This window comes from Anolis sagrei, chromosome X (assembly GCF_037176765.1).
Source record: "Anolis sagrei isolate rAnoSag1 chromosome X, rAnoSag1.mat, whole genome shotgun sequence".
In the NCBI taxonomy this organism is placed as follows: Eukaryota; Metazoa; Chordata; class Lepidosauria; order Squamata; family Dactyloidae; genus Anolis; species Anolis sagrei.
In genome coordinates, this window is record NC_090034.1 from 98,925,684 (window position 1) to 98,945,837 (window position 20,154).

The 20,154-nt window shown below is 41.7% G+C and overlaps 1 protein-coding gene across 1 annotated transcript in view; it reads right to left on the bottom strand.

The window, feature by feature from the left end:
- Positions 1-20,154, bottom strand: part of EXOSC5 (exosome component 5) — a 51,735-nt gene that overhangs the window by 15,712 nt on the left and 15,869 nt on the right. The window contains exons 4-5 of the mRNA XM_067460942.1: positions 11,455-11,595; positions 7,060-7,149 (exon numbers count right to left, since the gene is read on the bottom strand). Of these exons, the coding sequence (XP_067317043.1) occupies positions 7,060-7,149; positions 11,455-11,595 (231 nt within the window). The remainder of the gene's footprint in view (positions 1-7,059; positions 7,150-11,454; positions 11,596-20,154) is intronic.

Consider the following 20,154-nt stretch of genomic DNA (forward strand, 5'->3'; position numbering starts at 1 on the left):
CAAGGGATTTCTAGTTTCATGTTCCATGTTTCTTTTTAGTTCATGCCTCATGATTCTGAGTTTTGAGGACTGTTCCTGAATCATAGAATCATAGAATCAAAGAATTGGAAGAAACCTCATGGGCCATCCAGTCCAACCCCCTGCCAAGTAGCAGGAACATTGCATTCAAATCACCCCTGACAGATGGCCATCCAGCCTCCGCTTAAAAGCCTCCAAAGAAGGAGCCTCCACCACACTCCGGGGCAGAGAGTTCCACTGCTGAACGGCTCTCACAGCCAGGAAGTTCTTCCTCATGTTCAGATGGAATCTCCTCTCTTGTAGTTTGAAGCCATTGTTTCGCATCCTAGTCTCCAGGAAAGCAGAAAACAAGTTTGCTCTCTCTTCCCTGTGGCTTCCTCTCACATATTTATACATGGCTATCATATCTCCTCTCAGCCTTCTCTTCTTCAGACTAAACATGCCCAGCTCCTTAAGCTGCTCCTCATAGGGCTTGTTCTCCAGACCCTTGATCATTTTAGTCGCCCTCCTCTGGCCACATTCCAGCTTGTCAATATCTCTCTTGAATTGTGGTGCCCAGAATTGGACACAATACTCCAGGTGTGGTCTAACCAAAGCAGAATAGAGGGGTAGCATTACTTCCCTGGATCTAGACACTAGACTCCTATTGATGCATATTTTGGATTTATTCTGCTTTTGTATTCCTGGTTTTTGATGATATTCCTGTACTATGATTTCTGTAGATTATTCTTGATATTTGGACTATGGTTTTTAAGTATTGAATTGCTTTTCACACATATTCTTCAATAAATTGCTTTGCTATTTTACCTTGGACAGGAGTGTGTATTAAGTACAGAGGTGATTCCCAGTCTTGGAATGCAGCACATTGCTCCTTCTATTATGTTCTCATCTATTTCAGCTACCATTGCTATGGCTTCAAAGGGAGAGAAGAGCAGCCAGCACAGCTCCACGATATCTTGACCCAGTGGTTGGCGAGAGGTCTTTCTCCATTTCAGATGCCATTGATCTGGTCCCAGAGGAGGAAACGAACATCCCGCATCTGTAGGGCTTAATCCCCTTTCTTGAGCCCGCGGTGGCACAGTGGGTTAAACCCCTGTGCCAGCAGGACTGAAGATCGACAGGTTCGAATCCAGGGAGAAGCGAATGAGCTCCCTCTATCAGCTCCAGCTCCTCATGCGGGGACATGAGAGAAGCCTCCCACAAGGATGATAAAAACATCAAATCATCCAGGCGTCCCCTGGGCAACGTCCTTACAGACAGCCAATTCTCTCATACCAGGAGCGACTTGCAGTCACTCCTGACAAGACAAAAAAATCCCCTTTTTCACGGCTATTCCCTTTTCGTTATTTGTCCTGTGTTATTTAGATTGTAAGTATGGAACTAACACTTTGATGATTTGTGATCCACCTCAGAAACTTTTCTGGCAGAAGGGAGAGGTATATAAATACTCTAAATCAACAGAGTTAACCTTCCTTAGCTAGCTCAGGCTCCTTTTCTTTTTCCATTCATTTGCAAGGATTGTGCCTTTACTGCTCTGCATTCTCATGCCTATATCTCTCCTTCCTGTTAGGAAAAGCTTCCTCAAAACAAATATCCCATGAGCCCAAAATCAATTTTAATAGTCACCAAGATATAGAAGGTTGATCCTAGGACATCATGTGGTGTTTAATCTGAGATATTTCATCCATGCCTCTGTTTCCATGATAACCAATGCCTGGTGCCACTTATCTCACTGCATAGTAAGGCAAGGCAAGGCAAAACTGAACAAATCTGCTTTTATGTGAATATTAGCTTAAAAAATTGGCTAAAAAAAGGGATGTGCCACCCAACAAGAGAAAAACAGATCAACACAGATTTTTTTAAAAAACAATAATGTATTTAAAATTAGATTCTTCTGTTTTTGAGAGTCTGAATCAGGCCACAAACATATACCATATATACTCGAGTATAAGCTGAATTTTTCAGCCCTTTTTTTGGCTGAAAAAGCCCCCCTCAGCTTATACTTGAGTCAAAGTTATTTATTATTTTACTCTGTTATTATTATTATTATTATTATTATTATTATTACATTTATTATTTGACTCTATTTATTATTATTATAACATTTATTATTTGACTCTATTTATTATTATTACATTTATTATTTTATTCTATTATTATAACATTTTAATTTTACTCTATTATTATTGTATTTATTATTTACTCTATTTATTATTAGTAGTAAAGGTAAAGGTTTTCCCCTGACCTTAAATCCAGTCGTGTCCGACTCTGGGGGTTGGTGGTCATCTCCATTTTTAAGCCATAGAGCCGGCATTGTCCGTAGACATCTCCAAGGTCATGTGTCCCGCATGACTGCATGGAGCACTGTTACCTTCCCACTGGAGTGGAACCTATTGATCTACTCACAGATGCATGTTTTCAAACTGCTAGGTTGGCAGAAGCTGGAGCTGACAGCTCCCTGAATTCAAACCTGCAACCTTTTGGTCAACAAGTTCAGCAGCTCAGCAGTTTAATCCACTGAGCCACTGGGTGGCATTTATTATTTTAATCTATTATATTATTACATTTACTATTTTACTCTATTTATTATTATGATTATTACATTTATTATTTTACTCTTTTATTATTATGATTATTACCTTAATTATTTTACTCTATTACTATTATGTTAGGAGCCCCCGGTGGCGCAGTGGGTTAAACCCCTGGGCCGGCAGGACTGAAGACCAACAGGTCACAGGTTCGAATCCAGGGAGAGCGCGGATGAGCTCCCTCTATCAGCTCCAGCTCCTCATGCGGGGACATGAGAGAAGCCTCCCACAAGGATGATAAAACATCAAAACATCCGGACGTCCCCTGGGCAACGTCCTTGCAGACGGCCAATTCTCTCACACCAGAAGCGACTTGCAGTTTCTCAAGTCGCTCCTGACACGACCAAAAAAAATAAATATTATGTTTATTATTTTACTCTATTATTCCTGTTATTATTACATTTTCATTATTTTACTCTATTTATCATTACTTTTATGACATTTATTGTTTTACTCTTTATTATTTTGGGAAGGATACATAAGCACGTTGACATTGAAGAAGGTGAGAACAATGGTTTAATCAGAGTTGGACAGTCTTATCTTAAATTGCAGTTTTATGTAAATATTCAAAAACATTTACCTACAGATGCCTCAATTAATGTAATTTTATTGGTATCTATTTTTCTTTTGAAATTTAACAGTAGCTGCTGCATTTCCAACACTGGCTTATACTCGAAGAAATAGGTTTTCCCATTTTTTTTTTTGGTAAAATCTGGTGCTTCGGCTTATATTCGGGTCGGCTTATACTCGAGTATATACGGTAGGTTCTATTCTATAAGTTTTTCAAACATTCATTTTCCTTCTCTCACAGGCATATTCTTATACCCTTTTTAAAATAACGTTTCTATTTTAGAAAGGAGTTCAGAAGCAGGTTGTCTCATGCTTGTTACCTCCTCGAGAGAAGGAACCAGTCGAAATGTTAGCCATCTTGTGCCACTGTCAAAACTATAAATATTTCAAAAAGGTCTATGCTAAAGTAATCCCAAACTGCATATATGATGACAATCCAGTAGATATACACTTCTCTGCCCATTCTGCATAATTTATCTAACTTCTGCTAACCAGAACGAGGTGGAAAGGACTAATGCCAGACAGTAAATCTTTATTCCACTCATTGAAAATTTGAAATGTACATATCTATATAAATAAAAATGTAATGTTCATTTGTGGGATTAACATAACTCAAAAACCACTGGACGAATTGACACCAAATTTGGTCACAATACACCTATCAGGCCAATGAGTGACCATCACTCATAAAAACAAAAACACAGCAGAAGAGATTTAAAAAACCCCAAAACAAAAAATGCATTACAATGCATGCACAAAACTGCATATATACGCAAACACACATATATACAAACATATAAATACACACATATATACATATATACACACACAAAACACACACACTCACAAAACACTTATACACAGACTGGGCCACAACTACATGTGGCAGGGGTGGACTAGGATAGATAGATAGATAGATAGATAGATAGATAGATAGATAGATAGATAGAGATATCTATCTATCTATATAAAAATGTAATGTTCGTTTGTGGGATTGACAGAACTCAAAAACCACTGGACCAATTGACACCAAATTTGGACACAAGACACCTAACAACCCAATGTATGTCCTTCACTCAAAAAATGTGATTTTGTCATTTGGGAGTTGTAGTTTCTGGGATTTATAGTTCACCTACAATCAAAGAGCATTCTGAACTACACCAATGATGGAATTGAACCAAACTTGGCACACAGAATTCCCATGACCAAAAGAAAATACTGAGAGGGTTTGGTGGGCATTGACCTTGTGTTTGGAGTTCACCTACATCCAGAGAGCACCATGGACTCAAACAATGATGGATCTGGACCAGACTTGGCATAAATACTCAATATGCCCAAATGTGAACACTGGTGGAGTTTGGGAGAATTAGAATCTTGACATTTGGGAGTTGTAGTTGCTAGGATGTGTAGTTCACCTACAATCACAGAGCATTCTTAACCCCACCAACGATAGAATTGGGCCAAACCTCCCAAACAGAATTCCCATGACCACCAGAGTGGGCCACAGCAACGCGTGGCAGGGGACAGCTAGTGTATGTATGTATGTATGTATGTATGTATACACACACACACACACACCAGCCGTCCCCTGCCATGCGTTGCTGTGGCCCAGTCTGTGTATATGTGTTTTGTGTGTGTATATATGTATGTGTATATATTTGTGTATATGTGTATATATGAGGTTTTGTGCATGCATTGTAATGTATTTTTTATTTTATTTTTTGGCTTTTTAAGTCTCTTCTGCTGTGTTTTTCAGTGTTTTTATGAGTGATGGTCACTTGTTGTCCTGATAAATGTATTGTGTCCAAATTTGGTGTCAATTCGTCGAGTGGTTTTTAAATTATGTTAATCCCACAAACAAACATCACATTTTTATTTATATCTCTGAAGGCTAATTTTGTAACTGATGGAATTGGAAATCCTTTTTTTAAAAAAACAGCTGAAATTCACAAAACAGTAAATGACGGCATCCTGCACCAAATACCATGTTTGCACTGCACAATCACAGCATATTCACAGCCCTGCTTGGTGTTATCACCCAAAGCAGAAAATCTGGGATGGGAGTTATCTCCCAAGGCTGAGTTTAGTATATCTGACACCTGCAGCAAAAATCCAATAAGTCTGTGCGATACGGTCAACGCGGGTTATAAAGTCTATGGAAAGCAAACGATGAAAAAAATAAAATAATCTGAGACTTGAGTCCTGGAAATTATATCACTGGCTTGAAATAACTCTGTGGCATGACATTTAATTTTTCTGGTCTTCGTATCTGAAATTGCAAATCGTTGTGGTCACCCCAGCAGAAAAGTGTCAGGGAAGACTTCTTAAAAATGGGGATCCAAACCATTGTGCGATGGTTTGAGCATGAGATGACAATTCTGGAGATCTGGGGTCGAATTCCTGCTCATCTGTGGACTACACTGGTGAGCTTGGGCAAGTCACACTCTCTCAGCCTGATAGGGAGCCAAAGGCAAATGTCTTTGCTTAAGTGACTGAGTGGGAAAAAGGAAAGGGCCTGAGGTTGTTAGGAATTGTGGGAGTTGGAGTCCAAAACACCGGAAGGGCTCAAGTTTGCCCATGCCTAGTCTAAACAAATTGTGCCAAGAATACCCTGTGATGGGGTCAGAAACTACCAGTACTTCAAGGCACACAACAACAACAACAACAACAACAAATGCTATATTTCAAAAGAACAAACTGGGGAAAAATGAGAAATCCACCTCTTGATTATTCCTTGCCTAAGGAAACCCAACGAAAATCATGGGAATGCCATAAGTCATCAGGTGTGTATATATTTGTATATATGGGTATATATGTGGTTTTGTGCATGCGTTGTAATGTATTTTTTGGCTACGTCTCTTCAACAGGTCACTTGAAGGCACATATAAATATATATACATACACACACTAAGTCACAAGTTGACATGGAAACTATTTTTATAAATATCTTAAATGATCCTATACAGCCCCACGTAGCAACGAGTAAGCGTGGCCAGCAAATTACACATTTTGGCTAAGGATATTTTCTAATTATTGCACTCATTGGCTTCTTAGCTCAGTGTTTCTCAACCTTCCTAATGCTGCAACTCCTTAATACAATTCCTCATGTTGTAGTGATCCCCCAACCATAACCAACAGAAAATACTGGAAGGGTTTGGTGGGCATTGATCTTGAGTTTTGGAGTTGTAGTTTACCTACATCCAGAGAGCACTGTGGACTCAAACGGTGATGGATCTTGGGCATATTGAGTATTGGTGCAAATACTCAATATGCCCAAGTGTGAACAGCTATGGAGTTTGGGGAAAATAGACCTTGACATTAGGGAGTTGTAGTTGCTGGGATGTATAGTTCACCTACAATCAAAGAGCATTCTGAACCTCACCAATGATAGAATTGGGCCAAACTTCCCACACAGAACCTTCATGATCAACAGAAAATACTGTGCTTTCTGGTGGTCCTCGGCAATCCCTGTGACAACCCCGTTGCAACATCCCCAGGGGTCCTGACCCCCAGGTTGAGAAATGCTGTCTTAGCCAAACTACCATTTCTCGGGCCAATTGTGTGTTCTGCGCTGACATCCAGTGCGTCATGTACTGGAAATTCTATAACCTATTGGAAATAACACCACCATAACCTTATTGAAAAGGTAAAAATGCTGCCACATCCGTTTGGAAAATGTGAATCTCCATGAACATGTGGAGACCACCTTTTGAAATCCACTAGTCAAGAAAAACATGACCTTGTTAGAAGTCAACCCTTTGAACAAGTGATATTCACAAGCATTCATAAGAATAGGATCAGAAGCAGACTTTGACAGGGACCGGTAATAAATAACATAATGATTTTGGAAGTGTTTCAATATGTACAGCTGAGCCAAGCTTACCTGTTCCACCGAACATGTCCCCTTCGTGCTGGACATCAGCACTTTCTTCTCAATGCTGTCAATGGCAAACGTCAGGACTGCCTGAGCTTCCTGTAGGAAACAAAGAGAATCTGGTAAGTCAACACAATCAAGACCCAGAGGCTGGAATCTGCAACCTGGAGGGGGTGAAATGGTCTTCCAAGAAAGGAGAACACAAAATACAAAGACATGCAACCTATAGGTCTTAGGAAGGTAAGTACCATGGTGGCAAGGAGATGGGCTCTATAGGCCAATGGAGACTCCAACACAGACATCAGAAGAGCTGCAAGTCCAAGAACAAGCCATGAGAGGAAAGAGGGAAAGTATTCTAACCATACGAGGGTTGAATGAAAAGTAATGCCTCCACCTTCGTTATTTGGGTTTAGATGGGAATATTTTAATAAATCAAATGCAGAAATAATCCTTAGAATGTGCTCTTTAACTACCGCTATGCACTTTTTCATTTAATCACCAGACAATTGGATACATTTCTGCCAATGATGAACAAGTTTTCTGAAGCCGTCATGGAAGAAGTCGACATTCTGTTTCCGCAACCAGCGTCTCATAGTTCTCTCAATGTCTTCATCAGAAGCATAATGATGTCCGCATACATCTTCTTTCATTATCAGGAACAGATGGAAGTCAGATGGTGCTAAATCTGGACTGTATGGAGGATGCCGTACGGTGGTGAGATCCAGTCTCTGAAGTTTCAAGTCTGTGTGCTTTCATTTCAGACGCCAGTATTCTGGGTACCCATCATGCACAGATCTTCCAATAGCCAAGCAAAGCACATTCTTGTGAAATGCCGATTATGCTTGAAATTTCTCCATGAGTGATATGACAATTGTCCTGAATCAATCTGTCAACCCTTTGCTTGTGAAATTCAGTGGTTGCTGTCACAGGACGTCCTACTCTTTGTTTGTCACGCAAGTCAGATGTTCCCACCTCAACATCTTTAAACTTACTCGCCCAATGACGCACAGTACTCACATCAACACAATCACCATAAACAGCTTGTATTCTCTGATTAATCTCTTTTGGGGTGACACCTTCTGCTGTCAAGAATTCAATGACTGCACGTTGCTTAAGTCGCATTGACCGACCATCTGCGCGGGGTTCCATACTTTAGAATCATAGAATCCTAGAGTTGGAAGAGACCTCATGAGCTATCCAGTCCAACCCGCTGCCAAGAAGCAGGAATATTGCATTCAAAGCACCCCTGACAGATGGCAATCCAGCCTCTCTTTAAAAGCCTCCAAAGAAGGAGCCTCCACTCCGGGGCTGAGAGTTCCACTGCTGAACAGCTGTCACAGTCAGGAAGTTCTTCCTAATGTTCAGATGGAATCTCCTTTCTTGTAGTTTGAAGCCATTGTTCCGTGTCCTAGTCTCCAGGAAAGCAGAAAACAAGCTTGCTCCCTCCTCCCTGTGACTTCCTCCCACATAGTTATCATGTCTCCTCTCAGCCTTCTCTTCTTCAGGCTAAACATGCCCGGCTCTTTAAGCCGCTCTTCATAGGACTTGTTCTCCAGACCCTTGATCATTTCAGTAGCCCTCCTCTGGACATAATTCCAGTTTGTCAATATCTCTCTTGAATTGTGGTGCCCAGAATTGGACACAATATTCCAGGTGTGGTTTAACCAAGGCAGAATAGAGGGGTAGCATTATTTTGCACTTTAACAACACAATTGTTCAATGCTAAGGCTTTTTGCCAAAATGGAACTGTAGAGGAGAGTCTACTGAGTAAGCCAGTACTTGCTGCATACCAGTACCGCCATCCGTTGAGGAGTTACAAAGGTGGGGGCATTACTTTTCACTCAACCCTCGTAGTATTATTATTATTATTATTATTATTATTATTATTATTATTTGCAAAGGACCAACTTCAACCATTTGGACCCACTTGCTTTTAAATATATTTTAAAATTTAAAAATTTTAATCATTACATTTGGCCTGGCCTTAGTTTTAAATGTGTCATGGTGTTATTGTCTAATGTTTATTGCTATTGTTTTAATGTTTATTGCTTGTTTTTTGAGTTTATTTATTGTTGTATTTGTTATGCTGTTGTTTTATTGATGTGTTGGGCCTCGGCCTCTTGTAAGCCACACCGAGTCCTTGGGAGATGTTAGCGGGGTATAAATAAAGGTTTATTATTATTATTATATCCCATTTCTCGATCTTTTTGAGAGATTCCATTTTCCTGTAATACCACAATGACTTTGGAACACACTCCCCAAAGACATCCACTTGGCACCCACGCTGCTCCTGTTTCGGCACCCGGAGAAGGCTGCGTTATTCTCTTGGACTTTCTGTTCCAATTTTCCGCTGTCTGAACCTAACTGATTGAATTGGTTGTGGTCGTTTCAGTTTGGCTTTCCTCCTGCTGCTGTTTTAATGTTCAGTAATTTAACACAGTTTAGTTTCTGTGGAAGGATTTACTTATGCTTTAGTGGCTTGTTTTTATGATACTTCGTTTGTAACCTACTCTGAGCATCCTTGCCAGTACGTATAGTTTGTGTGTGTATATATATTCAGTGTGCAGTTGAAAATAATTAAGACTCATGATTAACCATCTGGTTTATGCTCTCTGCCAGAGTGACAAAGAACCACTGGACTGTTTTAAAGCATATTTTCCATAGAGTATGTTCTTGTATCGCCTATTTATGAAACTAGGCTGAACGTAATATTTTTTTTCCCAAAGTAGCTCAGGACTCACATTTCTGTCCTATTTGGGAGACACATCTCTCCTGTAAATGGAATCCTAGCCAGAGATGCATCTATTCAAATGTTGAACTCCCGCAAACAAATATATTCAAAACACTCCAGGAATTATTCATCGAATTATTCTTGCACCTAATTGGTTTCCCCTTTTGCATTTTTTCCCCAGGCATTCTCGGTACAGCCAACGGTAAAATTATTCTTCAGTTCTCCAGCAGAGCAAAATGTATTTTTTAAAATGTTTGTAGGTTGCATCTGGTCACAGATTTCTGCAGTGCTTAGTCTGCAGGCTCCATTTCCCCCAGAAATTCAACGGAGGATCTGTTGTTTACATTTCAGAATCAGCAACACACATAAAACAAGGGCAGAGAAAATAATCTGTGCAATACAGAGGCCACGATGGTCTTGGACACTGGGCCAGGCTCTAAATTCGTACTTGCCCCTCTCTTACTATTATTCTCTGCCTGGTTTTCTCTCTGGAGACAGAGACCGTCCAAATCAGGCAAGAGTTTTTGGCAGGGAATCGAAAAGGAAGCGGAGCCAAACTGCAGTTGATGAAGGAGAGTCCTGGGTAAAGAAGGCAGCTGGCGATGGATTGAATCTGGCTCCCGATAAACGAGGAAAACCATTAGGAGAGGCAGCCGGAATCAGGGCATCCGGAAAGCGATTGACCTGCCAGGCCACTGTAAACGGTTCACTCACGGGAGCAGATAAGGGGAACAATGATAGGGCCGTGGTGCTTTTGTGTGCCGCACGTGGCTCAATTTGTGCCTCTTGGGTGACTAAGCAGGGAGGGGGCGGCCGAGTGGAAGAGACTCTGCATAATAGCAAGCGCCAGAACATGATACCTGCCGACCAAGGATGCTCTTCCTTGAGATAGTTGCAAGAGAATCCAGTTGATCCTGGAGTTGAATTATTATTATTATTATTATTATTGGAGCCCCCGATGGCGCAGTGGGTTAAACGCTGTTTTGAAGGTTCTTTGCTGGACATCACCAAAACAGTGGGCGCAATGGGTTAAACCCTTGTGTCGGCAGGACTGAAGACCAACAGGTCGGAGGTTTGAATCCGAGGAGGGAAGCAGAAAACAAGCTTGCTCCCTCCTCCCTATGACTTTCTCTCACGTATTTATACATGGGTATCATGTCTTCTTTCAGCCTTCTCTTCTTCAGGCTAAACATGGCCAGCTCTTTAAGCCGCTCCTCATAGGGCTTGTTCTCCAGACCCTTGATCATTTTAGTCGCCCTTTGATTGTAGGTGAACTATAAATCCCAGTAACTAAAACTCCCAAATGACAAAACCAATCCCCCCAACCCCACCAGTATTCAAATTTGGGCACATCAGGTATTTGTGCCAAATTTCGTCCAATGAATGAAAATACATTCTGCATATCAGATATTTATGTTCCGATTCATAACAGTAGCAAAATTACAGTTATGAAACAGCAATGAAAGTAATTTTATGGTTGGGGGGTCAGCACAATATGAGGAACTGCATTAAGGGGTCACAGCTTTAGGAAGGTTGAGAAACACTGCTTCAGATATATCCCCACTGAGAGACCAATCCGCCCTGGCTTTCTGTCCCTTAAGCATCAAGATTAAGAAAAGCTGAAGGATTTCTCCATGACCTGAAAGAGCCATGGCATTTGATTCTGCACCCACCTTTTCTTGCTTCGCCGTGGGATCCAGGGTGAGGTTGCCATCGGCGTCCAAGGCGCAGGTCACTCCGCAGAACAAGGAACTCATGGGTAGCCCTGCATCCATTAGTCCAATGCAAGCAGCATTCAAACAACTCGCAAGAAGCTGTAAGGAAGAGGCTTTGTTAAGGAGAAAACAAGAAGGGCTATGGAAGGTCATTATCAATCTACAGTATTGGAGAAAGTGTTTAACAAAGTAACACAGTTTATTTATAACTTCTGGCTCCAATGCTTGTGGTTACATTTGTGTTTTGTTGCAATCTTGAGGCTTACAGTCAGTATAATATACTTGGTTTACTTTTCTGAAACAGACTTTCAATGTTTCACATTCACAAACATGTTACTTGCTTTACACACTCTTGACTGAAATTATATTCTGACTAAAGCACCACTGGCTTTCTTTATGTTCCTAAAACTTGAGTTCTATTTAACTAGCTGCTTCTATACATCAGAAGTCTTTAACACATCTTCATAACTGCTTCTTCCTAACAGGAGTTCCTAACTGTCTCTCACAAACAGGAATCCCTAACTCCCTTCACAAACAGCAATTCCTAACTCACTCTTTTGACTCTCTAACTGCCTATTTTTTAAAACCTTGGCTCCACCCCTTTGGAATGTTCAGCTCTGCTCTTCCCAACTGTCATTTTGGCCTAGCAACCTTTTCAAAACCTGGGCCTACGCTAATCTGCATATGACCAATCGGCTTCCATATGAAAATGAATCCTATCTCTGCTGTTGCTACCCTGTCTGTGCCTATTCTTCCCTATCTGCCATATGTAAACATAGAGCTATACACCAGAAATTTAACATAGAGTAACAATTTCGCTACAACCGCCAATGGCTTCAAACAACAGGAAAGGACATTCCACCTGAACATGAGGAAGAACTTCCTAAATGTGAGAGCTGTTCAGCAGTGTAACTCTCTGCCCTGGCATGTAGTGGAGACTCCTACTTTGGAGACTTTTAAACAGAGGTTGAATGGCCATCTGTTGGGGGTGCTTTGGATGCAATTTCAATGCTTCTTGGCAGAATGGGGTTGGACTGGATGGCCCACAAGGTCTCTTCCAACTCAATGATTCTATTATAATCCCTGGATGCATTTAGGACAAGCCTTTAGATAGTATTGGGAAGATTCAAAATAATTTTGTTCACTTCCACCAGACTGAGCTGACCTGTTTGCTTCATTTCATATGTGCGTTTGTTCTGAAACACTATAGTTCTGAAACACACTGAACTGCCTATTGTTCTTTCCATGTAATTTCTCTTCCTGGCACCAATTCTCCTGCCAAAAGAAGTCACGTCCAGGAACACACTGGCTTTGTTAACCGAGAGATACCTGTGTTCTGATTTTGAATTCTGGGGTGGGAAAAGGAGGGGAGGGGGAGAGACAAAGAGGCTCAGAAGCAGCAGAATGAGTCATTGGAGCTTCAAAACATGCTGGAAGGTGATTCTGCCAAATCCCCCGCACTGTTCCTAGCTTCAAGGTAGCCAGCACATTTTAGGTCTCAAAAGGCACTCAGCGGGATGGAAATAAAGGCGTATTTCCATCTGTAAGACCCTTTACTTTGCTCCCATTCTGGTACTGGCACAACGTGGCTCTAATGCCCAGCTTATGCTCTGCAGGAAAGGGCACATTTCACCCGAAATGAAGCATCCTTGAGAGCCGGCAATTCGCTCATCAACCATCTTTCTCCTTTATGCCTGCTTTAACTTATTTTAAGCCTGGCAGAGATCAGAGTATTCCTTGCCTAAGAAAGCCTTATGGAATTCATAAGGTTGTTGTAAGAAGACAGGTGACTTGAAGAGACACACAGAGAGATGTTAGCTGGCTCACATGGTTTCAATTTTCTCCTGGGATTCAATTGCTGTTTTGGAGCTTCTTTGCTAGACATCACCAAACCAAGAACAAGCCACGAGAGTCAAAACAAAGATCCATCCACAGGAAAACTGTTCTTGCCATACATACCCTGGACATATATAAACCCCATTTTCCAACTGTATGATGATGATGACAACGATGACTGGGGACCCTTTTGGACTCCCTATGATTTTATTATATTATTATTATGGATATGTGTGGCGAGGGAGAGAGACTATTTCCTCTTTTAAAAACCACTTTGCTGCCATATGTTAGTTCAGTTTCTTCTTTTATATTGGCTGGGACTTTCTGTATGCTCTTGAACCTTTGTACTTTATATCACAGGCAATGAAACACTCTTGCGTATAACGAAGTAACACAGTTTATTTATAACTTCTGGCTCCAACGCTTGTGGTTACATTTGTGTTTTGTTGCAATCTTGAGGCTTACAGTCAGTATCATTTACTTGGTTAACTTTTCTGAATAAACTATCAATGTTTCACATTCACAAACATGTTACTTCCTTTACACGCTCTTGGCTGAATTACATTCTGAACTAAGGCAACACTAGCCTTCTTTATGTTCCTTAAAACTCGAGCTCTATTTAGCTATCTGCTTCTCTATATCAGAAGTCTTTAACACATCTTCATAACTGCTTATTTCTATCAGGCACTCAAAAACCAACTCTCCTCTTCACACACAGATTCCTAACTGTCATTTTCAAACTCCCTCACTCTAACTGCCTCTTTCAGAACCTTGGCTCCGCCCCTTTGGAATGTTCAACTCTGCTCTCCCCAACTGTCATTTTGGCCTAACAGCCTTTTCAAATCCTGGGCCTACACTAATCTGCATATGACCAATCGGCTTCACATATGCAAATGAATCCTATCTCTGCTGTTGCTACCCTGTCTGTGCCTATTCTTCCCTATCTGCCATTTGTAAACATAGAGCTATACACCAAAACTTTAACATAGAGTAGCAATTTCACTACAATATGTCATCAGCTGGAGACCCTTCCCATCAGCACCAACTGCCGCTCTGGGCCAGAGTGAAGGGGGGGGGCAGGGGACAGTTCCACCTTGTCTCCTGTGCTGTTCGAATAATATTTATAATATTATAATGTAATGCAATATAATACTACTACTACTACTAATAATAATAATAATAAGATATTATAATTATATATTTATATTACATGTAATATTACTAATAATATTACTATACAGTGGTATGGTGCAATCCTTGTGGGATGCTTCTCTCATGTCCCTGCATGAGGAGCTGGAGCTGACAGAGGGAGCACAGCAACCCAGTGATTCCAACCATGACAACACATAAAACTGAGTCTTCCTTGCCTTAGAAAACTCTACAAAATTATTGGGTTGCCATAAATCAACAGGTGACTCAAAGGCACATATACACACACACAGAAACGAGCTACATTGCAAAAATTGCAATGATTTGAGTCCTACATAAGGATTTGGGGAGATTTGGGGAGAGAAAGGCTTGAATTTCTGCTCAGGCAATGGCAAACCACCTCTGACTGTATCTTGCCAAGCCAACCCTAGGATAGGGACATCATAAATCAGAGCTGACACAATGTTTATGCAAACATCATCGCTGTTTGCATAACGGTACGGAGCAGCACAAGTAGGCAAAATTGACTGCTCCTATCTGCAAGGAACCTGCAGACTCCGATTACCAAATCCCCTTCTTTTTGGAGGATGTCAGGGAGAAAAGTAATTAAAGGAGGCCATGTCTCAGGCAGGGCAAGCTGGCAGGATTGAGCGACCGGCTTTGGGCTGTCATGATGTCACAATGACTAACCAGAGGCGGGAAGGAGGCCCATGGGATGCCGGAGAACAACAACAGTCAGCGGATGGGAAGAGCTGCATTAAGGATGTCCAAATCCCGGGGATTTGCTACTGATCGAAAAACCAGTGTTCAATACAATCCCCAGAGGAATAAAGGCTATGCAGAACTGCTCTCTCCTTCTAGAGCAGCAGTTCCCAACCTTCCTAATGCCGCGACCCCTTAATACAGTTCCTCATGTTGTGGTGACCCCAAACCATAACATTATTTTCGTTGTTACTTCATAACTGTCATTTTTCTACTGTTATGAATCGTCATGTAAATATCTGATATGCAGGATGTATTTTCATTCACTGGACCAAATTTGGCACAAATACTTAAAATGCCCAAATTTGAATATTGGGGGGGGGGGGGGGTATTGATTTTGTAGTCACTGGGATTCATAGTTCACCTACAATCAAAGAGCATTCTGAACTCCACCAACGATGGAATGGAATTGAACCAATCTTGGCACACGGAACTCCCATGACCAATCAGCAGGTCCAACAGAGAATAAATAATTGATTTTGTCATTTGGGAGTTGTACTTGCTGGGATTTATAGTTCGCCTACAATTAAAGAGCATTCTGAACTCTACCAATGATGGAATTGAACCAACTTGGCACAAAGAACTCTCACAACCAAGAGAAAATACTGGAAGGGTTTGGTAGGCATTGACCTTGAGTTCTGGAATTGTAGTTCACCTATATCTAGAGAGCACTGTGGACTCTAACAATGATGGATCTGCACCAAACCTGACAAAAATTCTCAATATATCCAAATGTGAATACAGGTGGAGTTTGGGGGAAATAGACCTTGACATTTAGGAGTTGTAGTTGCTGGGATTTATAGTTCACCTACAATCAAAGAGCATTCTGAACTCCACCAACGATGGAATGGAATTGAATGAAACTTGGCACACAGAACTCTCACAACCAAGAGAAAATACTTGAAGGGTTTGGTGGTCATAGACCTTGAGTTCTGGAATTGTAGTTCACCTACATCTAGAGAGCACTGTGGACTCAAATAATGATGGATCTGGACCAAACTTGGCACGGATGCTCAATATGCCCAAAAGTGAACACTGGTGGAGTTTGGGAAAAACAGACCTTGACATTAGGGAGTTGTTGCTGCTGGGATTCATAGTTCACCTACAATTAAAGAGCATTATTGAACTCCTTCAACAATGGAATTGAACCAAACTCCCATGACCAACAGAAAATACTGGAAAGGTTTGGTGGTCAATACCTTGAGCTTTGGAGTTGTAGTTCACCTACATCCAGAGAACACTGTGGAGTCGAGGCTGCATGGCTGCCTTTATTACCTTCCCGCTGAAGCAGTACCTATTGATCTATTCACATTTGCATGTTTTTGAACAGCTAGGTTGGCAGGAGCTAGGGCTAACAGTGGGAGCTCACCCCAGCCCGCGGCTTTGATCTGCCAACCTTTAGGACAGGAGATTCAACAGTTATCGGTTGAACCCATTGCGCCACCTGCGGACCCTGACCTGCTTATTCCAAAATGGCACCAGTTTCCCCCTATCAGCTCTAATTTGTGAGATACAGAACATACGGCATATGCTACTCTTTGTCTGCTCGCCCATTGAAAGCCATTATAACCATATCTAAGAAACTAGAGCCGATCCAATACAATTATCTGGATCAGTATCCCAAATAGCCTCAGAAATAGGCCTCCAAACCAAGACACCAGGAAAAAAAAATTGGTTGGGAATTATAGATATATATTAAATATTTATATAGAGCTAGCCTATGTGAAAAGAAGGAAGATCTGAGCCATAGGGGAAACTCAAAGCCTCTTGCTCCTGCCGCTCTGCATTTCCAGGTTAATCAGCCAGCGTCAGCAGATGGAAAGAAGGCCTGGCAGTTCTCGTTATCCGGGGCTGACTAACGAGGAAAAGCAAGCCTAGGGAAAAGAGACGACGAAATGTTGGATCTTAAGAGCTGGAGGAAGGGGAAGACTGCAAAGCAATGCTATGGAATCCCAGGAATTTTAGTTTTGCAAGGTCTTTAGCCTTCTCCACCAAAGAGTGCCGCACCAAACTTCCATAGCATTGAGCCCCAGCAGTCAAAAGTGGAGTCAAACTGCATTAATTCCACAATGTGGACGCAGCCCACGTCAGTGCTCCTTTGCAAGCCCTGTTCTCCTGCCAGGATGGATGTCTTATAATTAAAGCAGAGGAAGAAATTATTATAGCTCCATAACGTTAGCGGGAAAGGCAGTCAGGGATCTAAATTAATAGACCCCCGATTAATTTGGCTGTAATTTCCCCGCCAGGTTGTGAAATCAGTCCCGGCCAAGTGCTGTGGGAGCAAATGAAGCCGAATCAATTCTCTCAAGCATTAGGCATTCAGATTTAATAAAACGCCGCAGCCCCTGGAGTTAAACTCGACTGTGCCGCAAAGAATGTGAAGCCAGAGACTGCAGCAGTACTATTTCTTACAAATTTTTGACATTTTGGCATCAGCTTGAGACTCTCTTTTGCCTGATCACGATCCACCCCAAGCTAGGTCTACTGGGATAGCAATCGCTTAGGGATTTCCTCTAATATATTCTAGACGTCTCACAAAAAGGTCTAGGATGACGGGAAGGAGCCGCGTAGGTTGCTGAGCCATACGACTGGGACAGTTCCCTGGCTTACGTTCAAAGGCTTTGGCCTCCCCTGGCCCTCATCCACAATCATCCCAACTCTCTCCTGCTCTGCTATCTATATAAATAAAAATGTAATGTTCGTTTGTGGGATTAACAGAACTTAAAAACCACTGGGCAAATTGACACCAAATTTGGATACAATACATTTATCAGGCCAATGAGTGTCCATCATAAAAACACGGAAAAAACATGGTGGAAGGGACTTAAAAAGTCCACCCCACCCCTCCAAATACATTACAATGCATGCACAAAACCACACACACACATATATATACACAAACACATATATATATACACATATATGTATATATACACACAAAACACATACACAGAAAAGGGGGAAGGAAGGAAGGAAGGAAGGAAGGAAGGAAGGAAGGAAAGAAGGGTAGAGAAGGAGAGAGAGAAAGAGGGAAAGAAGGAGGGAAAGGAGGGAAGGAGAGAAAGAAAGAAGGGTAGGGAAGGAAGGAGAGAAGGAAGGAGAGAAGGAGGGAGAGAAAGAGGGAAAGAAGGAGAGAAGGAAAGGAAGAAAGATAGAGAAGGAAGGAAGGAGAGAAGGAGGGAAAGAAGGAAAGAAAGAAGGGTAGAGAAGGAAGGGAGGGAGGGAGGGAGAAGAGGAGGAGAGGGAGGAGGGAAAGAAGGAGGGAAAGAAGGAGGGAAGGAGAGAAAAGAAAGAAGGGTAGAGAAGGAAGGAAGGAAGGAAGGAGAGAAAGAAGGAGGGAGATAAAGAGGGAAAGAAGGAGGGAAGAAGGAAAGAAAGAAAGGTAGAGAAGGAAGGAGAGAAGGAAGGAAAGAAGAAGGGAAAGAAGGAGGGAAGGAGAGAAAGAAGGAAAGAAAGAAGGGTAGAGAAGGAAGGAAGGTGAGCGAGGAGAGAGAGGAAGGAAAGAAGGAGGGAAGAAGAGAAAGAAGGAAAGAAAGAAAGGTAGAGAAGGAAGGAAGGAGAGAGAGGAGGGAGAGAAAGAGGTAAAGGAGGGGAGAAGGAAAGAAAGAGGAGGAAGGAAGGAGAGAAGGAAATAAAAAAGTGAAAGAGGGAAGGAAGGAAGGAGAGAAGGAACGAAAGAGATAAAGAGGGAAGGGAAGGAAGGAAAGAGACAAGGAAGGATGGAACCAAAAAGCAAAGGAAGTGAGAAAAGAAACAGGTAAAGAAGGAAGAAAGAAGGGAAAGAAAAAGAGGGAAGGAAGGAAAGAGGGAAATAAAGAAGGAGAGAAAGAGGGAGGGAAGGTTGGCCACAGCAACGCGTGGCGGGTACAGCTAGTTATATAATGTATACAGCTAGTTATATAATGTATAATATATACTACAGTAGAGTCTCACTTATCCGACCTTCGCTTATCCGACATTCCATCTTATCCAACGTGCCCCTTTTCCTCCAGCATTTCCCCTTCAATTAAAGGAGTGCTCCCCAACTCTCTCTCCACTCCCAATAAGTGAAAAATGCAAGACAAAGAGGAGGAAGAGGGAGGAAAGGGAGGAAAAAGGCAGGACCAGAAGCAGAAGCATCCTCTCTCCTTTCCTCTGTGATTTCCATGCTCCTCTTCCACAGCCAAGCACTTTCTGCTGGTCTGCTCTAGCCCTGAGGCTTTGCCTTGCCTTAAACCTTTGAGTCCCTGTTGTTAGTATTCTAGGTGTCTAGTGCCACGTCGGACGGCTAACAGTTGGAGACTCCACATTACCCAACAGCTCCCCTAGGGGAGAATATAAATAAAATTTATTATTATTATTATTATTATTATTATTATTATTATTATTATTATTTGAAACACAACATGTACACAGAAAACAAGATCACTCTGCTGGCTGTTGTATTGGATTGCATGTCGGACACTTCACAAGTGTCTAGAACTGTGTGATGTATCAGCAAATAATGCATACAGATCCAAGTAGTTTGGCCTTTTTCAGCTGACAGATGGTAATTTTGTCAGTGCCGATTGTGTTTAAGTGCAGGCCAAGGTCTTTAGGCACTGCACCCAGTGTGCCGGTCACCACTGGGACCACCTTAACTGGCTTGTGCCAGAGTCTTTGCAGTTTGATCTTTAAATCCTCATATCATGTCAACTTATTATTATTATTATTATTATTATTATTATTATTATTTGAACACACAACACGGTTGATACACAGCAAACAAGATCACTCTGCTGGCTGTTGTATTGGATTGCACGTCGGACACTTCACAAGTGTCTAGAACTGTGTGATGTATCCGCAAATAATGCATACAGATCCAAGTAGTGTGGCCTTTTTCAGCTGACAGATGGTAATTTTGTCAGTGCCGATTGTGTTTAAGTGCAGGCC